This window comes from Periplaneta americana, chromosome 5, assembly GCF_040183065.1.
Source record: "Periplaneta americana isolate PAMFEO1 chromosome 5, P.americana_PAMFEO1_priV1, whole genome shotgun sequence".
In the NCBI taxonomy this organism is placed as follows: domain Eukaryota; kingdom Metazoa; phylum Arthropoda; class Insecta; order Blattodea; family Blattidae; genus Periplaneta; species Periplaneta americana.
In genome coordinates, this window is record NC_091121.1 from 72,782,508 (window position 1) to 72,804,775 (window position 22,268).

Sequence of the window (22,268 nt, forward strand, 5' to 3'; positions counted from 1 at the left end):
GATTTAATTACAGCCCTAATATACCTTCGGGTAAAATAGGGTTCTATAAACTTGGAAATTCAATAATAATAATGGCCTTGTAATGTAAATAACTATTATGTTGCAGTGGCGGCACGTTATGTTTAAATAATTATTGATCATAACAAACAAAAATATCCATGCAATGATTATGCAGTGAAATTTTAAAATCCTATTAGTTTGTCTATGAATAAGGGTGCGATCATTATGTAATGGCGATGATTACGTGATGAAATACTCTTTAATTTCGTAGTGATGATTGTAATAGTTTACAATCATCACTACGAAATTAAAGCAATACGTTTAAAGACTAAACTTTTTTATGAATATACTACAGTATACATACTTTAAGCCTCAATGAATGATAAATAATTATAATGAAGTATAGTGGCCGAAACAAATTTCTTTTAAAAATATTTATCTCAGTGTCTCAAATTGATATATGTACAGTATAATGGTAAACAGGCATGACAAAATATCAAAAGCAAAAAATAAATCTTACGCAAATTCAGAGTCCTTCATGGCATGGTCAATTAAGGTTTCTAACATTTCTTTATAATCTTCTACAGCTTTACTTATATTAGGACATCCCAATAAAATGTTATATATTACCATTGAAGAATAATTTGCCACTTTTTCATCTTCATGCTTTAGTAAAGATCTGAAATAAAAACAGAAATCATGTAAATGTATCAATACGAAAATTCTATTATACAAAGTGATTCACAAGTAATAGTAAATGTTTTAGGGGGTACAAATATGGACTATTCTGAATAAAGAAGTTCATATAAATGTGTGTTCAATTCCAATGGGTGTTGAGATCCAGCTGTTTGAATGTTTGTAACAAGCCTTATAATGGTATGAAGGAATAACAAATGACTATGTACTGTTGACTACATACAAAGAAATAGTACATGTCACTCTTCTGAGATGCTGGAGTTTGCAGGAGGTTCCCTTTGATGCAAAGATAGGCATGTTCTTTCAGCATGATGGAGCCCCTGTACATTTTAGCTGTCAGGTGACACATCATCTAAATGTCACATTTCCCAAACGATTCATCAGCCACGGTGGTCACGTGCATTGGCAACTAAGATCCCAGACTTTACTCCTGTCGAATTTTGTCTGTGGGGATGGTTGAAAGGCGAAGTGCACAAAAAAAAAAAAAAAAAAAAAAAAAAAAAAAAAAAAAAAAAAAAAAGTAAATACGAGGGATTGATCGCTCACATTATGAATACAGTTGTCCTCATAATAGTACATTATGCAACGAGCCTATAAAGATAGTAATTAAGAAGCGAGTATGGATGTTTATGAAACGAGCGCAAGCGAGTTTCATAATTTTCATACAAGCTTCTTAATTACCATTATAGGCGAGTTTCATACGACTTTTTATGCTCGACCATTTTTCTAACTTGAAATTATTCAGATGTGTACATTTTATTTGTATCTGACAAGATCGGAAGTGACCTTGTTCTAGGTCGTGAATTGTGAGATGTGCGCAGACGCAAAAGTATTGATTTTTTCCGAGGAACAATAATGTCATTGACCTTGATGTAATCCCATTAAACTTGGTATAACCTTGATTATTGAATTCGACATTGAAAAACGAGATGATAAATTGAATTTATTTGAATATTATTTACAATTAACGCTAATTATTATAGTAACAGAACATAACCTTCTGCGACAGTATTGGATTTCCAGCCTCCGTGACTTTTCGCTAATTCTCTTTTGATTGCATATCCGAGAATAATCGATACTTGCGGTTTTATAACGGTAAAAAGCTGACTTGTCATTGGCTGAACACCTGTAAGCTGAGTTGTCATTGGCTGAAAACACCTGTACTTTAATGAGTAGGTGTACTTTAATGACATGCATTAAAGGACTGCTACCAGGTGTATAATTACTACATTTCGGCATGGTCGAGCATAAAAGAATGAAAAGATGACCCCCAGAAAAGGTAGACTTACTGCTGTAGAGTAAAGTGATCATAGTTATTTTCTCTTTAGTCATTGATTTAGGTTAGATTAGTTTATATTAGCTTGGGAATGTTAAGTTAATCGTTGTTATAAATTGAAGTTGTCTATATTTAAAGTTTTTTTTCTTTTCTGTTTTTGTGACATTTGTGTATTTTGAGTTTACATCCGAAAAATTAGGAGTTTTCAGAACTTTTTAGACATTTCAATGCTTTCCGCTCATTTTTTCTAAGTGTTTTAATTTTTGGGGCAAAGATCGGGGGTTTTCGGAATGTTTTTTTTGTTGAAAAGACAGAACCAGTACTTATAAAGGACATTTGTCAATTTCCTAAAAATATGCCTGGATCCCGGACAAATCCATGAAAAAAGAGGGCATGTCCAGACTAAACCAACGTCTGGTCACCATATATGCACTAATATGTTAAATTCTTCACAAATAAAGGAAATTGTAATAAAATGTAATTTAATTTTGTTCATTCCTTGTTATTACACATTTTTCACATCATAATGACGCACCACTGTTCTTAATCTCCCATCAACAGCAATCGTTGATTACACTTCTTCCCACCACAGAGTGTTCTCCACTTACCCTATGGCGCAATGAGTTTGACAAGCCTTGCATAATTCACTTAAGCATTATCGTTATATGCTTATATGCACAGTGATGAGGAAGCACATGTTTTGTTCAATTCCCAGCAAACTACCCTCTTTCACATGCCCATTGGAAGAACATTGGCTCCTGGTAAACACACTTGAAGTCTACTTACAACACTAATGCGATCTTAAAAATCTCCAACATCTTAGCTATATTAAAGCACATTAAACTAAGGTACAGTTACTACTCTACTTGACAAAAAATAAAAGAGTTACGAGGGTCTCTCCAAAAGAAATGCATAACATCTTTTTTTTTAACTCCAATTTTTATCCTACAGCTTCGCTGTTTTTACACAATGTAGATACAGTCTTAAAGAAAAAATGTCACTTTTTGGTATAATCCTAGTCCCTTTCAATTGCCTTACACCACCGAGGAACTAGAGCCTGTATACCCACACAGTAAATGTCTGGACCAGCATGTCTGAGGCACTGTTTAGCAGTGTTCAGGAGGGAGTCATCATCTTCAAATCTCGTTATGCGAAGGGATTCCTTCAGTTTACCAAAAAGATGGTAATTGCATGGTACCAGATCAGGGCTGTAAGTCGGATGTTTTATCCAAGTTTTTTATCTTATCTATGGTTTTGTGACTGATATGCGGCCAGGAATTGTCGTGCAATTGTTGTTAATGGTCTGCACATTGTCAGGAGTTTGTGCAGTGTGCTGTTAGTCATTGCGAGGAGAAATTCGAATAGTGACATGCCCTCTTTCACCAGATAATCTGCTTTCCCATCGACTAACTGTACTGCAATCAACAGTGGCATCTTCATACACCGTTTTCAACCTCTTATGAATATTTCCCAATGCCTTGCTCTCACAACACAGGAATCCTATAACCTCAAGTTGCTTTTGACAAAGTCAAGTGTAGCAGCCATTCTGAAGGAGTGTTATGATGGCACCACTCATGGAAATGAGTTGAATTAAATTTGAATACAAGCGGAAAGCATGCTTCTATGAACTCCACAAATCGCAAACATGTAGAATAAAAATTGTATTTAAAAAAATGTTGTGCATTTCTTTTGGAGTAAGTTTCGTTATTTTAGCCATTTTTAACTGTAAGTATTGCTTACAGTGCTTATAAGGACGCCACATCCCTGTTAATACTACTTACAACAAGACTGAAGAACACTTGTTCCATATTATAGGTTGTGTTTCTTTGTTGTTCACAACGAGATTTCCTAAGAATTGTGTTCCAACTCGTAAGCAAGTAACATGGTTTTGATTGCTTTGCTGTGATGTTAATATATTCAATATATTGCAAGTTTCTTCAACGGCTACAGTTTCCTCAGTTATAGCCCTCTGATTCTTAGGTTCACCTACACAGCTATTTCTCAAGGCTCGAAAAGTTTCTGTAATAGCAGCTACAGCATCAGTCTCACAATTTCCAAACACAATAGGCCTGAATGGCAACTGATTTCCAGTTGCATCCACAGAAACATTCTCAAGGTTTGTAACAGTTTCAGCTGCAGTATCAAAATTAAGTTCAACAGCTGATGCTTGGAGAACTTGACTTAAAATCCCCAACACTTCAACTGTCACTCTTTTCCTGAAACAGAAAAAGAACATAACATATTTTCAATTTCAATTATCTTTTATTTTGTATGCTATGAATATGGATGTTTTATTGGTTTTTAATGCCTCAAGATATGGACTAGTAAGATAGTTCTGAAATTCTGCTGTTAAATTCCTTTTCTGAGGTATGCACACTAGTAAGAAAGAATTCAAGAATTCACCATCCTTGATGATCAGAAAGTAAGAGAATTATTTTGTAAGATTATTTTTACTTATAGATATGAGAGGTCACGGAAGTTAGCCAACAGTCATTTCATTCATTCATTCATTCATTTTATTCCATAGATCTTAAATGAGCAATGAAGCTTTAAGATGTGGAACAAGTCAAAATTTTACAATATTACAATTACAATTTTTACAAATTTTTACAGTTTTAGAATTTAGTAATTTGCTACAATTTTTAGAATTTTGTGCAATTTTTTACAATATTTTGGCGAAATGTAGTGAGATGAGGTGAGGTCCGAGGATTCGCCAAAATATTACCCGGCATTTGCCTTTTGGTTGGGGAAAACCTCGGAAAAACTCAACCAGGTAATCAAATCAAAGGGGTTGATGCCGAGGACTCGCCATACACCATCCGGCTTCAGTCCCACGTCAGGATCCAACCCAAGCCTGAACGCAGCTCCGGATCAGCAGCCCAGCGAGTCATATGATATAAAGGCTGCTGAAAATTGTTCAAATGTCAAATGACTACAGTTTCTTTCAAACTGTTGTGTTCCGTTATTTGTGCTCCTTGCAGCTGTACCTCGAATTTACTAACATTAATTTTGTAAACCTTAATTGATTCAAATATGGAGCAATATAATTCCATGCTTTCTTGGCCCCATCACTAGAATGAAGTGGTGTGATCAGCACCATGCTCAATCGCCTTACTTTCAGGAATAACCTAGTTCTCAATTTGATAGGAGGCTGAGTGAATCTTGAGGATGTTCTGAAAGTTAGAGCATGTTTCAACCCAAGCTCAAGATGCTGTGCTGATGGACGTAGTAGAGCTGACAAATAGAGCTGAGACCCTGTACCCAATGTTGACCAGTGCAAGCTGAAATTTCATAGCAACTGAACTTGAAATATTTTCATTCTCGACCAAAGTAATCTCCAGTTCATGAATGGACTAGTCGTTGTGAAGCATGGCTATATAATAAATCGCGATATAGGCCAAAATGAGTGTTCTGGCTGTAACCAGTCCAAAGCTGATTGCTAACAACAAATGCACCATAAAACAAAATAGGTCATTCAGAAGCACACTGCTGCAGTGTCAGTCAAATGGGAGATTATTTATAATAGGCTTACATCATGAGTGTTTTTAGTTTTGGATACGTGGGTCAAAGTAGCATATATCTAATAGTTGTTAGAAACGTAAATCGCTATATTAGTAAGACACAATATGGGTAAAATATTACGACAGCAATAGTGGAATAAAATTACATTGAAAGTAAATAAAAATTTAGGTAGGCTAATTCTTCAAACGAACTACTTCAAAGAAAGAACCATTTTTCTTTAACATTTGCGTACTTTGAATAGTATAGAGTACTAAGCACGTGGTTTTACTTTCCGGCACCCAATACTTTCCACAGAATAATACAGAACTAGGCTGTTCACCTGTTGTACGTTGTAATGCATGAATGTAACAAATGTATGGTGTTTCCTTTGGTCTAGTTCTTTTGTATAGGCCTAATTATCCAAACTTATAATAAAAAAATTAATCAAGCAATAAGCAGGACTAAATATGGTATTATTATTAAATATCCGCTCAAGAGAACCCCAATTTACCAAGCGGTATGCCAGGATTTTAATTTAGTTATACGGTATACTACATATACATATATACATACATACACACATACATACATACGTAGTCAAACATAATACTATAGAGCTACAACACACTTCAACTACATGTCACTGCCAATGTCCTTTCTACATGTATTTATTTTATTAGGTTATTTTACGACGCTTTATCAACATCTGAGGTTATTTAGCGTCTGAATGAGATGAAGGTGATAATGCCGGTGAAATGAGTCCGGGGTCCAACACCGAAAGTTACCCAGCATTTGGTCATATGGGTTGAGGGAAAACCCCGGAAAAAACCTCAACCAGGTAACTTGTCCCGACCGGGAATCGAACCCGGGCCACCTGGTTTCGCGACCAAATGTGCTAACCATTACTCCACAGGTGTGGACTTTCTACATTTAAGTTAAATTACTTGTGCACGGTGAATATCATGGGCAGCTGCAAAATTATGCGTTGCTAAATTAGTGAATTTGAAAGTTTCCTGAGTTAGTGAATTTTAAAACTATTTTTTATTTCCGATAAGCCGAAACCGCGATAGCCTATATAATTTTATTTTAAAAAGGCCATAGTTGTGCTTATCTGATACAATTGTGACAATTACACAAATGCTACTTTTACATTGTTACTGATGAACGTTTCTTAGCTCAAATGATGAAACGAGCGTTGAGCGACTTCCGCCGATTTTGGAATAGACACCGACGCACTTGAACTGCTAACATAGAAAACAAAAAATCACACTCAATCGCTTTCACCTTCATCTTGACGGGATAATAAAAGCCTAAACTAAACTAACCTAACCTAAGTGCGTCGGTGTCTATTCCAAAATCGGCGGAAGTCGCTCAACGCTCGTTTTCGTTCAGTGAGCGGTGGATACTCTACATTAACCCAAGCTAATAAATTAAGTCAGTGTTTCCTACAGCGACTCAAAGTACAAAAACTTTTCACTATTATGCAAATTTACTATTAAATATTTCCTTCACCTGTTGTCAGGTTTCAATAAAGCTTCTGAAACACTTGTCAATGTGATGAGAAGTTTTTGCCATTCCTTATTTTTTGAAAGTGTTGTCAAATGTTCACAGTTCCAGAATACATTATCTTTTGTTACGTTCTCTCCGTCATTGTTAGTTTCGACATCATATCCTACCATAACATTTGAATTACTTGACATATTATCCTCGACGTCCATTTTCAAATTACCATCACCGCCATCACGCACTACGCATGTCATCGCACACTTATTTTTACATTGAATAGAACATGGTTATAGATCAACCGCCGTAGTGTAATTTTACATCTTCTCTCAAGATGTCTCTGTGTATGTTCCTTGCAAATTCTACCAATACCATTCACAACTAATAATAATGTGAAATGATTACCATATTATTACTTACGATAAATAAACTAAGGATATTACAGTTAATATATATTTCTTTACCTTGTAAGAAGATAGACATTATCCTCATGAAAACGCTGGCAATGACAATACTATAACATCATAGACGGGGAAATTCTAGAAAGTTTTAGGAAATATTTGAACATAGTGTTGTCTACACACTGCATAATCATTGTTGAGGACTTCAAGCAGTGACTGGCTTGTTGAGGAAGAGAATTTTCTTATCAAAATTAAAGGTATCATGTTTACAATTACTATTTACTATTTTGTATACAGCAGGTGAAGGAACAGAAAATTGCGCAGCATATAATAGCGTCTCATACATTTGCATTCCTTATTACAAGGCTGTAAGAATAAAAGAAATAGGTTAAGTTCAGAAAGTGTACAGTCATTGAGCGGGTGCATATTTGAATTGACATTACGCAAAATAAATATAAATTAATTTATATTTCAATTCACAGATGTTTCTTACACGATCTGAATATGACAGAGGCGTCAACACCTTTTCTCCTGAAGGCAGATTATTCCAGGTAAGTAGAATTGATGTCAGTTTCACAGTGACCGGTATGCATACAGTTTTTGTGGTTAGTAAATGGATGTGCATTGTATGTATTTTTGTAAAGAATTAATTCAATTTAGAAGGCACAAGTACACACTACGTACCGGTATCTTATTTTTAAGTCTTAACACTTCACTCTCTGTAACTTTCCAAAATTTCCCTTCCATTCTTTGAATAATAGGTCTGTGTAACTGACACGATTTGCTTTTAAATTTAGGAACTGGATTTGATGTTGGCACAACTCAAAAATTATAAACTTAATAATTGAAAATGTCATGGAACTCAAAATATGTAGCCTAATAAAAGAGACAGGATAGACTTCCTTGTCAGTTCAGTCTTTACATGGAATCAAATAGCTACATTAGCCTATATGACATATTTATAGTGTATTCCATGGAATGTATCTAAGAAGCGCAAATAAATAACATGAAACGTTAAAACGCAATTGTGAGAATTTTTGTGTTTATATGTGGTGTGTAGGGTCTATAAACATACGATAAGGATTAATTAACCAAATCTAGTATAGCGAAATGGAACCTAATTTAATCTTGCAAAATTAGAACACTTAAAAAAAAACAGGAAAAGAACCACCATTCCCTATTACCTCCAAAAATACCGGCTAAAAGAACTTGAAGTAATCGGACTTCTAGTTGGAGCAAGAGATACCACTACTCTCTTCATGAAAGATGTGTTTAATAGGCTTGGAATATCTATATCTATTATTCCGATTGTAACCTTAACTGCATTGAAAGGATCAATTGCGCAGCTAAAACATCACCTATATTCAGAATGAAACTAAGTTCATTAGCACTCTTTACTTTTTCGTAATACTTCTCTCTGTCTCTAAAACTAGGTATATTTCCACTAATCTAACAAATGTATTTGCAGCTCTGTACTTGTAGGAGTTCCATTTGTCAAAACAAAATTAGTGGTTCAATAAACTTGTAAACATTTACATGCTTAAGTACTCTTTGTCCCTTGCGGCAGCTCACGAAAGGTGAGAATATTTCTAAATTCCATGACGACAAACGTGTGAGAGAAAATATTCGTAGGCCTATAGGTACTTTTACCAATTTGTGTAACAATTAATACCGGCATGTCTTGCATTGTTAGTTCATAACACCAAACATTCTGGCACTGTTTTGGAAGCTAAGACTCTTACCTATTCCTTGTCCGAGATTAGTTTTTACGTATAAATGTGTACCTTAGTAGTTACTATTGTAATCACCACCATCATGATTCATAACGTTAATTTAAAAAAAAATTATAACTATAAAGGCACTTCTTTACAGTACTTCACCTAAGTATAATTTTAGGTAGAATATGCAATTGAAGCTATCAAGCTGGGCTCGACAGCGATTGGAATATGTACTTCTGAAGGCGTCGTCCTTGCTGTTGAGAAGAGGATTACTTCCCCACTCATGGAACCAACAACAATTGAAAAAATTGTGGAAGTAGATAAACATATTGGTAAGAATGTCTTGGATTTGTTAACTGTAACAATACAAACTTGTTTTTCCAGATACTATGATAGGGATAACAACTTAACTGATTTTCAATAGTTCTTCTTGATAAGTGAGTTTGTGAGCTCGATTCTGTTAAAGTTTAGTTTGATAGCAATGGATGTTGAGTATTATAGAGCTAAAACAATTTCCAGGACCATAACAAATTAGTTAAATCTAGCTTCATATCAGTATTATAAAAATAATCTGGGTATATTTCATAACATTCATAAATAAATGTAATATTGTAATATATTGCCGCTACACCTCCAAAATCTGTATGTTTTTTTTTTTTCTTTGCAGGAGAAGGAAAAAATCATTGTCACTTTTAATCCCCTTGATTTTCAAAGCTACTTTCGGTATAATTTCATAATTTTTCTTGTAATTGAAATTATACCATAAGTATCTTTGAAAATCATGGGAATTAAAAGTGACAGCGCTTTTTCTTCCTTCTGCAAAATCTTTTTAAAAAAAACATAACAGATTTTGGAAGCACAGCGACTATATATAACTTATACATATATATATATATATATATATATATACAGCAAGTTCCTACGCAGGTGGTCCCAGGTAGTAATGTTCCTGACAGAGAAAAATTCGCTCCTTCGAAAGGAGATTCGATCTGGTGCTGTGGATTGAGCCCTGGTGTAGCTCAGTGGTAGAGCACCCAGTGAATAGAACTGGGGGTCCTGGGTTCGATCCCCGGTGTCGGAGCGAATTTTTCTCCTTCATTTAACAAAAAGAATAACAATAACAGAGAATTCTGTAGAACCAAAAACTTAATAATCTTTACATAGTAAGTTAATATTCCGTCAGCTTAATGACCATAGTATGGAGTGCCTGTCCCGAGGAAGGTAAGTGATAAGGGGTGGAGTGGGATCGGTCTGCATAGGAAGCTGTGCACAGATCTGTTTGTACACCAGCATATGACCACTTGCTGCACACCAACATATATTCTTAGGTAGAGTTTTGAGTGGGACTGGCCTTTATAGGAACTCTGTATAAGTATGTATTATATTACATATTTTTTCTTTTCTTTAGGTTGTGCAGTAAGTGGACTAATGGCTGACTCAAGAACCATGATTGACCGAGCAAGAATAGAGTGCCAGAATCACTGGTTCATTTACGATGAAAAGATGAGTGTGGAGTCTGTGGCTCAGGCTGTTTCTAATCTCGCCATTCAGTTTGGAGACTCAGATGATGACGGAGGGGCAATGGTAATATTAATAATATGATTAATTTTAGCATACTAGTTTATTTCAAAACAAAAATCTTCAATCTTCCTCTGAGAATACTATATTGTGGGTGAAACTAGCGCTGAGTTAGTTCCGGTGATTTTGGAAGTGAAAATGATTGAATTTGTAAGGGATTTTTTGTGGAGATGAATTTACAAACTTAAGGATTTTATATGGATTTATTTGAAGAAAAGGAAATGTATGAAAATGTAGTAAATTACGTCTGAAATGAGAGGTGCGTGGTAATGAAAGTGCAAACGTGGTTTCTAGTGAAGGAAAGAAATGTAGGGATATAAAACACATGATACGATGTAATGTGAAGAACATAAAACTTGTATTAATTCAGTAACCGCTAGAAAATAGTGAAGCACAACAAATAGGCCTAATAATGAAATATATAGCCACTGGCATGGCTCAGTCGGTTAAAGTGCTTGCCTGCCAGTCTGAAGTTGCACTCGGGCGCGGGTTCGATCCCTGCTTGGGCTGATTACCTGGTTGGGTTTTCCCCAACTGTAAGGTGAATGCCAGGTAATCTATGGCGAATCCTTGGCCTCATCTCGCCAAATACCATCTCTCGCCATCACCAATCTCATCGACGCTAAATAACCTAGTAGTTGATACAGCGTCGTTAAATAACTAAAAAAAAATAATAATTAAATATATTGTTCCCATAATGTAATTTCTTTTGTATGTCTTCCATTATGCTGGCCACTACTGACATCATCACTAAGCTTTGCCTAGTGCTTGAAAATCCTGCACAGATTCATATATCCAAAACATAACAAAAGCCTAAATTAATGTAACCTGTCACAGATTCGTATGTGCAAGGCATAGCATGAGTGTACACTAACGTGAAACTTTTGTAATGTCACCTAAGTTATGTTGGTATGACTGAGGAAAGAGCTGTAAAGGTATGATCACACGTCGCTACTTTTGCAGCGCAGCAGTACAAAAAAATGCGCAACTCTTGTACTGCGACGTGTGAACAACGGTGCAACCCGAAAAGTAGCGGCTGCCGAACCTGCTGCCCGCTACTTTTCCATGCTGCACGTAACTTAAAAGTAGCGACGTGTGAACAGGGTTCTCAGGGTTGCAGCCGCAGCATTTTTGATATCGGTTTTGTTGAAACTTTTGCTGCGGTTGCAACCAGTGTTACCACCCAAATGTACGTGAATATACTGTTGGTTATCATTTAAGTATATAGGCATTTTTAAAAGCTTCATAGTAAAAATAATATCAATTTCTGAATACTAGATACGACAGAAAAGCAAATAATAGATAAGGAAGCTTTCGCATGAGTTTCTTAATAATGCGAACATAACCACAAAATGTATATTGAGAAGTCAACACGGAGATGGGAACCTGCAGCATGACTGCGGCTGCAAAAGTAGCGCCTTGCATGTGAACAGACTCGCAACCTCCAGTTGCAACTTTTGCAGCACTCGGGTTGCGCAGCACGAAAAGTAGCGTGCAGCGCGCTACTTTTGGCTTACGTGTGAACACGACACGCAACTTTTGCAGCTGCAGTATAAAAGTAGCACTGCAAAAGTAGCGACGTGTGACCGTGCCTTAAGACAGTTAAAGATGCATAAGCGGAGTACAAAGGGACCACTAGTTTAGCCATATTGTGTTACAATAAGATTGACATAATATACATAAATGTGTCATTGAATGCAAGTGAAACCCTTTCTGTAACCATTCGCAAGTTTTCGGCTCTTCTTGAGGTTGGAGTAACCTGCGTGGTTCTAAACAGTGAAAGTATCTCCAGAAACAGCTAACTCCACATATTACAATTGGTAGTTACTGGTGGTCTTCATTGTATGTCAGTAGTTTGTATACTGACTTTGCACTGCAACTGGACAGACTTTATTGTGTAATTTCAGAGTCGTCCATTTGGAGTAGCTATATTATTTGCTGGATGTGATGCAAAGGGTCCACAACTCTACCATATGGATCCATCAGGAACATTTGTTCAGTTCGAAGCAAAAGCAATTGGTTCTGGTAGTGAAGGCGCTCAACAAAGTCTGCAGGAAGTTTACCACAAGGTGAGACATAGCCTACTGAATATTTATTATATATGTACAATAAATGATACTCTGGAGGAAATTAAACACAGAATAAATATGGGAAATACGTAATATTATTAGGTTGAGAAGCTTTTATCATCCAGTCTGCTCTCAGAAAAGCTGAAAGTTAAAATTTATAAAAGAATTATATTACCGGTTCTTCTCTATGGTTGGGAAACTTGGACTCTCACTTTGAGAGAGGAACAGAGGTTAAGGATGTTTGAGAATAAGGTGCTTAGAAAAATGTTTGGGACTAAAAGGGATGAAGTTACAGGAGAATGGAGAAAGTTACACAACATAGAACTGCATGTATTTTATTTTTCACCTGACATAATTAGGAACATTAAATCCAGACGTTTGAGATGGACAGGGCATGTAGCATGTATGGGCGAATCCAAAAATGCATGTGAATTGTTAGTTGGCAGGCCAGAAGGAAAAAGATCTTTGGGGAGACCGAGATGTAAATGGAAGGATAATATTAAAATGGATTTGAGGGCTGTGGAATATGATGGTAGAGACTGGATTAATCTTGCTCAGGATAGGGATAGATGGCGGGCTTATGTGAGGGTGGCAATGAACTTCCGGGTTCCTTAAAAGTCGTAAGTATATACTCACATGTACTTACAACAGCTTATAAGTAATTCTCTTCTGATACATTCTCTAATATGTTACTCATTGTTGAAGTATTGATTCATCACATAATGGGCCTGCAGGATCATTGAACTTGATGCTAGAAACCATAAGTCTTTGTCATTGTTAAATTGTGTCTAAAGTAAGAGTTCATAAGATTATAAAGAATTATCTTAGTATCGATGTTACAGAAGTTTTTTGTATTGTATCTGAGTAAAAAGTTATAATTTCAATTTCTGTTTTAGTCTATGACACTAAAGGAGGCTTTGAATGCAGTTCTAACAATTCTAAAACAAGTAATGGAAGAGAAATTGAGTTCTACCAATGTGGAAGTGATGACTATGACACCAGGACAGCTGTTTCATATGTTCACAAAGGATGAGGTTGAAGAGGTGATCAAAGATATTGCATAATGTTTTCAGTATTGCTACGAGTGTATTTGCAATTCCAGTTTTCATCTTGGTACTAATGGCACAGGTGCTCTGGCTAGGTAACGAAAGTATAGCCCGGTTGCTACCTGAGAATTGAAGATAACCTAACGTGTATACAGTACAGTACTTAGAGTCTTCATAACCAAAACTAAATTTAAAATCAATTTTATACCTTTTTTTTTTTTTCTTCAGAGTAATAGATTTAAATTAACAGAAAACTTTTTGGTACTGTTTGTAAAAAAATGCCCTTGTTACTTGCCTACTGAGTTTCAGTAGTTAATGATTGTTTCATTTTCATTTTGGGAATAATTTATATAAATTATATTTTTATGTAAATCCGAATGATAGCTGCAACAGTTCACATTTAGTAATTTCACTTTTTACCATTACTGAATTTCCTGCCTTATTACATATTTCTCAATAGTCTCCTAAAATGTTTTATCATTATTCGTGATATGATTACATTACCAGTAATATTTTTGGACGTCCTTAGTTTCTTTTTATGGTACGGTTTTAGAAATCTGATACGGTTTGGTAAATGTTATTTCATATTTCTAACGTCTTGAGCCATCAAATCTGAAATTTGTAAACTTATATATCGGAGAAGCAGGCAGCTATAATGCTAACTGCATTCCACTCTGTTCTCATCACTTAGTATTTTTATGTGATGGTTTTATGTGTATTTGCAAATAAGATGAACCCTTTTTGAACAACAGTCAAATTCTTTACATTCTGAACATTTGAGAAAACTCCGTATTTTTTGCAACATTAAAAGTTTTTTTTTTTTTTTTTTTATAAACTTTCGCCTTTTTTGATATAAAAAGCTCATGTTACTCTTAAATTACAGTTCGTTTGTAATAATGAGATGCCTACTTCAATTCTCAGGACATGCCTTAATAGCTGGCTTTTTTGTTGTAAAACGTTTTGCAATCTGTCCATAGAAGTTCAGCTTTTTGAAGGCTTTTTTAGTGTGGTGATACGAGAACAGGTATGAATGAACAGTTGAATGTGAAAAAAGCACATGAACTGTGCTACCGTATATTCAAGCACGACACTGAAGTGTTCTTGTGACTCTTAACTGACTTCTCTTGCCTTGAAAACAGTTTTGGATTCATTGAAAGCAGTGGTTTCATATTTGTTGTGGAATCATATGGTTAAGGGCATCATAAAGTGAAAATGCAATAGATTTGACACAGCCATAAATGAAAATAAATGAGGACAAATAAGACTTGTTACATATAGTGTGTATTTTCTTTTAATTTATATAAAAAAATGTACACCCACATATTTATCCCATAGATATGATTGTGTTCCTTTTTATGAAAGTTAGGTCTTAAGAAAACCTCTTCCATATTTTTCTCCTATAATATTCCAGTTCTATTACAAGCTGCTGTGGTGTTCATGTCACTGGATCTAAGCCATTGATATTCAATTTTGACGCCACTTGTCACACTAATCTACCATGTATATGATATTTTTGTGTCATATATATGCAGTGTTGTCTATATGTCTATACTTCAATCCTATTCTTTATCTAGGTTGTCTTTAATACAGTTATTAAAAGTTGTTAATCTGAATGCTGACTTGCAGTCCTTTGTTTTTCCTTCTTTCACTGTGTGCTTGTACTACTTGGTTATCAAATTTTTCTTCCTTTCAAACCAGTAATATGATTCAGTCTTTAAACGTATCCTTAACTGATTTCTGTAATTTTATTTCACTTCATATTTTGAATATTGTACATCTGTTGAATAATTTAAAATATTGTCGATATGTTTATTAATTATACAAAGCCATAAAAGTTTGAAATTTAAAATAAATTTAATATTAGTGTATTGTACATCGTACGTAAATATTGTATTTCATAAAATGCAGAAGGTCTACATTTAAATTTATTTATAATAATTCAGTTACAGTTTTCGCATCAGGAGATGGCAGAGAAATGTTCTAGTTGAGGAGGGGGTGGAAGCCATGGTGTATGCACATAGTATTGGTAATCGAAGTAATCTATACAGCTTCCTCCCACCCCATTTGGAATACTTCTTTGCCATCTTGTGGTGTGACAACAGTACACGACTAACATGTTTTGCTTAAACTAATTTTCAGTTGTCAGAATTTCGGTTAACAGAGATTTTACTGTATAAACATTGCTACTGCACCCATAAGAAATTTAATCATAGTCTGTTTTCTTCAATAACAATATTCTCAAGACCTTATTTTGATTGCTAAGGAGTTTCTACAAAATAATAATAACACCAGTAATAATAATAATAATAATAATAATAATAATAATAATAAACTACATAACTATTGAAACAAGAATTTATACCAATATGAAATGTGAACAGAGAATTACAATTTGTTTATCTGTATATGAATGATGAATATGTACCTTAAGAACCATTCCATTTGTTTAAATCCCATTTTAAAACTCTATCTTTTAATATTTTGTGATCTGGAACATTAGTTAACTCTTGTCAAGAAATTAACATCTTTAAATCTGATAATTAATTTTCATAAAGAAGTTAAATACCACTGAACTATAAATTAACCTATGGAAGCACTTGCAGGCAGTAAATTCACACTGGGACCGATGAAAGTTTTGGAAGAGTAGTTAGTCTTAACTAATGTTGTTGTTGTTTTCTAATGCCAGGCGTTTGACAATAAAGTCATTTGACCTCTTGCACTCCAATATTTTTCAAAGATATTATCATGACTAGCCACTGAAGCACAGATTTTGAGGTGTTCCGAATCCATTTCTTGGTTTGAGTTGCACAATGGGCAGTTAGGGGACTGATATATTCCAATTCTAAGTCTTAACTAATGTATGTAGCAGGGTGTACATCGATTCCAAGCCTTTTGCTGTTATACTTGAAATCAGTAAACAGTCACAGTATCAAACTGTAATTTTCAATATTGAATATTGTAGATGTACATATCATGGTGCTACTGGTAAGTAAAGTAGTGTATTACGAAACAATTGAATACCCTCCCAGAGTATGGTACACCTGAGTTAGACACTTATTCCGAGAGGGATAAGCAATTGTTGTATACTCACTTGTTTCTTTCTTAAATAATTATGAAAGGGGGAAATGGAATATGGACAAAGGAGGCTGGAGCTGGATGCAGCAACGAGACGTTCTGGTAGTATTGTTTATTGAGGTGGAGGAAAGGAGAAATGGGACTGTCAAAAGGAAGAACCCAATAAAAATCCGTAAGAGGATGGGAGAATAGCTGTAATATGGCAGATCTGAAAAGAGGAGAATAGCTGCTAGTTATCTCAGTGATATTAAGCCATTTATGCATAGCCAACACACTGACAAAACTAGTACCAGGTGTAAATTTTGAAAATGGTACCAGTTATGCAAAGAACATTTGAAGGGGTCCATTTGTTGTTGTCAGGTCACCAGCATAACAACAACCTTCTGCGAAACCGAAACAGCAAGTCCTCTCCCACCCCATACCAGTTTCTCTGATCCGGATTCCTAACTAACATTAGACCCTATGTTCACATACTTAAAATGATTGCCTAGACCTAATCAATCATCCCTAAAAATTGGTACTTATTTTTGAAATTATTATATTCAGCAGCATTACACAAACTATCGTATTGTATGGTGGAGAGAGAGACCTTAGACAGAGCAGGTAAGAACTAAAATAAAAACAGTGGAATTTGATTTCGTGAGAAGAAAATTAAAATTGATACAACATCAAAGAGTTAGAAGAAAAGATATGGAAAACCATGGTTGTTCAGTTCTCAATTATTAATAAAAATTTGGAGAATATAGCCCTTGAATGATAGGCTAAATAGAATGCATGGATGGAAATAGTCTAAACAAATACAGTAGGGTATTATTTGCATTCTAACAGAAAAAAGAAAATGTAGTAGACCAGATTTTAAATGGAAGGCACATATTTTTAATACAGTATAATGGAAGACACTGAGATCTTAAACAGAGTGACTGGAAAGACAAACACAATTTATACCTAAAGACAATTAACATGTAAAGGGAAGAAAGTTGTAAAAAAAAATGAATTTATTATAATTAGGAGGCGGATGTTATTTTTCACATTGGGACGATGCCTATTAATATAGAAATCCTATGTTAATATCAATGTAAAAAAGTTAATTTCTTATATTGCATTTTTTTACTTTTTCAACTAATAGGTCATTTTTATATTTTTTTCGGCATTTTTGGTCTTTTTTAATACTTTGAAGAACTTTTAGATCATTTGGAATGCATTTTACTTTCTTCTTTGCTGATAGGTCTGTTAAATCATTTTCTAAGCAAATAGGTCAGTAATAATTACCTACTGAATAAGTGAATAACAGTGAAATTTGAGTTTTATAGTTTGGAACAGACTAAAGTCCATCCCTCATTCCACTGAAGGCTTCACTTCACACAACGGAAATAATATAAAATGCTTGACAGCAGCTTAGTTTAAGTGAGGACTTTTGTCGGTACGAGGGTGTCTTTAGAATTTATGTTTGGGAGGGGGAAACTTTCACCATGTCCTGGACAGGACGTTGTGTTCTCAACATGGTTCGGAAGGGATGTGTACTGTTGTAGACAGTATTTTTAACACAAAGATTGCAAGAATGCACGCTGTGCCCACAATTTGTTTTGTCATTCACACTGCCTCATCTGGAATATCTGGTAACAAAAGTGAAGTGCGGAAGGAGGAGGAGATGGAAAATGAAGGGCACTGACACATAGTAAACCCTCATTAAAATCTATAGTTTTCCCTTGAAACCTTCATTTTGTTGCATGCTCTTTTCCTTTATCTTAGTCAAATTCCAGGAAGTCGTCTCCTCCGAGATTTGCAGGGCAGTCATTGAAACGGTGATTATTTTTTTTAGAAGTTATGGTGCAAGTACGTGAATAATATGTAAATGTCATTTTTCCATTAGTTTAAGATCATTTTAAGTAGATTTTTAGGTCATCAACATCCGCCCCCTAATTGGAATCGAAGGTAAGTGCAGAGAGACATACAAAATAAAAAAAATCTGCAGAAAAATATCAATTCAGAACAGAGCTGTGAAAATTAAACTGGTCATAGTGATTTTATATTCAGGAGATTCGTTTTCTGATAGATTTTTCGTAGTTGTCAATGATGTGCTAAATACCTCATTAGCAGGAATATGCACAGGCACTAGGCACACCTTTGCAACAGTCACTTGTTCATCTAATTAGATGCTTATAACCCTGCTGGCGAAATGCGTCAATTTAAACTGCAAACAAGACTGTGGTTACAACAAAATAATTTCAGCTTTCACTCAGATTCACCTTTATTATAATAAAGAGGCTATCACAGCAGATTTTCTGTGAGTATTTCTACTGTATTTTCCCTACTGATTTCATTCTGGAATTGCTGCATTATCTAATAAACTCTGAATAGCCTATACAGGATGAACCATAAGTATTGTAATTTATTCTGATGGATGATTCCTTTGGTAAAGAGCATTAAAAAAGTCAAATACCATTTTGTGGTCGTGCCGGAGAATCAGTCCCATTCTGAGGCTTACTGTTAGGTTTCGTAACAAGCTGTTTTTTACAGTGATGGGTTGTTAGCCCTTCGCCCAACCCCCAAGCTGGAGGACCACCCCTTATAGGCTGTCCACGACTGCTTATTCAATATATTCGCAGCTACCCTCCATATCTGGAGGCCGTCTCCTCTATCCGCAACCTGAGTACGCATTTTGGTTAATTAGGAACATAACATCCAGACGTTTGAGATGGGCAGGACATGTAGCACGTATGGGCGAATCCAGAAATGCATATAGAGTGTTAGTTGGGAGGCCGGAGGGGAAAAAGACCTTTGGGGAGGCCGAGACGAAGATTGGAAGATAATATTAAAATAGATTTGAGGGAGGTGGGATATGATGGTAGAGACTGGATTGATCTTGCTCAGGATAGGGACCAATGGCGGGCTTATGTGAGGGCGGCAATGAATCTACGGGTTCCTTAAAAGCCAGTAAGTAAGTATCATTTTGCTATATTTTGAATAGTTTTCCACAAAAACGTGCATTTTAAAATACATTAATTGTGTTATTGTGTAACGCTGTAATCAGTAGTGTATGGTCCACACCTATGGAGTAACGGTTAGCGCATCTGGCCGCGAAACCAGGTGGCCCGGGTTCGATTCCCAGTCGGGGTAAGTTACCTGGTTGAGGTTTTTTCTGGGGTTTTCCCTCAACCCAATATGAGTAAATGCTGAGTAACTTTCGGTGCTGGACCGCGGACTCATTTCACCGGCATTATCATCTTCACCTCATTCAGATGCTAAATAACCTAAGATGTTGATAAAGCATCGTAAAATAACCTACTAAAAAAAATAGTGTGTGTACATTAGTTTGTGTTGCTGTGAACAGTTCCTTCACATGGCTTGTTTTGAATAGGTGAGTGGGAGGTCATTGCAATGTACAGTAGTGGCAAAAAAAACCGGATTGATCCTTGTAGCTGATTTCAGAGCCTTGTTCACTCCAGAGCACGATAGATTGGTAACTAAGACTTTCGTGGTTCGAATCCTGCCTAGGAAGAAAACTTTTGTTTCTTATTCAAATTTATTCCCAATACTTTTTGATTGCAGCGATATTTTACTACTTAATTAACTTATTATTCCCAGAACATGAATTTTAACAGCAATCGAAAAGTATTGGGAATAAATTTGAATAAGGAACAAAAAAAAAGTTTCCTTCCTGGGCAGGATTCGAACCACGAAAGTCTTGGTTACCAGTCTATCGTGCTCTGGAGTGAACAAGGCTCTGAAATCAGCTACAAGGGTCGGTCTGGTTTTTCTTGCCACTACTGTACATTGTTTTTAAATTACAGATGATATACCGTTTAATTATTGTGTTTAAACTGTGTTAGGGAAAGGAGAATGAACAATGCTCATGCCACATTAAACAAAATCTTGGAAAATTTAAAATAAACTATACAACTTAATTTAAATGTTCAGAGAACACAGACCATAAGATACACTTATTTCAAACTAAATTTATAAGATTAAGAAATATTTCTACACTTCCATTTCAATTGAATATTCTAGAGAACGTAAACAATAATTATGCTTATTTCATGTTATAAAACAAAATTTTAAAACTCTACAAGAAAAAATTAAAAATATGACATGCTTCTTTTACATTAAATGAACAAAATTAAAAACATTATTTTTAAACTTCGATTTAATTTCAATTTAATGTTCAGTAAACACAGGCAATAAGAAAACTTTATTTTACATTATACAAATACACTTAAACTCCGTTTGTCATGCTAAAAGCATTTTCTTTAGTCAATTAGAAATAGTTCCCTTCCACTTTAATTTTAAAGTAGTAACCAATAAACTTTTATCCAAGAAATCAAATTTCCCGAGCCATCTTTGAAAGCAAGTGTGTCTTATGTTTACATTTCTCGTCCATCCATCCATCTCACAAATGCACACACGAGCTGTTCTGGGTACTAAGGTTTACATATCTGTCTCTCTCCAGGCATTAACCTTTACAGCATTGTCAGAGTGAATTACATTTTAAATTTTCTTTGCAAAACGAAAAACCCTGATCACAAAATATAACAGATTGGCCATCCCCATGTTAAAAACATTAATATGTAGAAGAGAACAATCACTAGAATCGCCACTGTCTATTGGTAACAACTGCTAGATGGAAGTACAGGTTGTCCATGCAATTCAAATGAGAATTATAACGTAATTTCTTCTGCAGTCACTAGATAGCAGCATAGTGAAATTGATTAAAGTTGTTGCTTTCAAAGCCCATAAGGCTGATCAATCTGTTAATAAGTGAACTGGGCGAAAAGTTAAATTTTTTCAGATCAAATTTCTTCACATTTAAAGGACAAAACTAAAATTCTTTCAATCATTATCATAATACATTGTTCTCTTAAATTGACTGACTACATTGGAAATTAATTCAGTAGCTTTTCCAAAATACACTATGAAATGTTTCACAAAAAATTAATTTTTTTCTTGTAAAGGAAGCAAAGACTAGCAAAATTGTATTAAACTGTTTTTTTTGCAATATCTCAAAGAATAGCCCCTGAAATTAATAACATTACTTACGGTTCAGCCTGTATACTGTAGTTTAAAATTTACAGTATAAAAAACTGATGAAATCCTATCTGTAAATGTACATAGTGTGTATCCATGTGTAGAATTCATATAAACTCTCTAATGACAAATCATGCAGTGAAGTTCGAAGTTGATATTTAGGTTGTAATATCTCTGAAAACAACACGAAAAACTTTCAAGGCAACTTCAGATAAATACAAAATTCACTTTCATCGAAATTGTAATATGTTATGAGTGTTTAAAACGTTTTCATTGTATTCTTGTATTAACAGCTACTAACAAATCTCAAACCGCTGACCAAAGAAGTCACTTCACAATCATCTGTAACTTCAGTGCTATCACGTGCATCATTGCTCATCAAG

General features: G+C 34.9%; 2 protein-coding genes across 3 annotated transcripts in view; one reads left to right on the forward strand and one right to left on the reverse strand.

The window, feature by feature from the left end:
* LOC138699822 (ataxin-10) overlaps positions 1 to 7,232 on the reverse strand; it is a 31,453-nt gene extending 24,221 nt beyond the window's left edge. For both annotated transcript variants that reach the window (XM_069826006.1, XM_069826007.1), the window contains exons 1-3: positions 6,986 to 7,232; positions 3,754 to 4,188; positions 521 to 679 (exon numbers count right to left, since the gene is read on the reverse strand). In XM_069826006.1, the coding sequence (XP_069682107.1) occupies positions 521 to 679; positions 3,754 to 4,188; positions 6,986 to 7,191 (800 nt within the window). In that variant the 5' untranslated portion in view covers positions 7,192 to 7,232. The remainder of the gene's footprint in view (positions 1 to 520; positions 680 to 3,753; positions 4,189 to 6,985) is intronic.
* Positions 7,233 to 7,484: 252 nt separating this feature from the next.
* On the forward strand, positions 7,485 to 15,059 carry Prosalpha5 (proteasome alpha5 subunit). Its single transcript, XM_069826008.1, has 6 exons — positions 7,485 to 7,634; positions 7,860 to 7,928; positions 9,274 to 9,427; positions 10,504 to 10,679; positions 12,581 to 12,742; positions 13,639 to 15,059. The coding sequence occupies exons 2-6, from the start codon at positions 7,860 to 7,862 to the stop codon at positions 13,804 to 13,806; spliced, it is 729 nt and encodes a 242-aa protein (XP_069682109.1). The 5' UTR covers positions 7,485 to 7,634; the 3' UTR covers positions 13,807 to 15,059.
* The last annotated feature ends 7,209 nt before the right edge of the window (positions 15,060 to 22,268 follow it).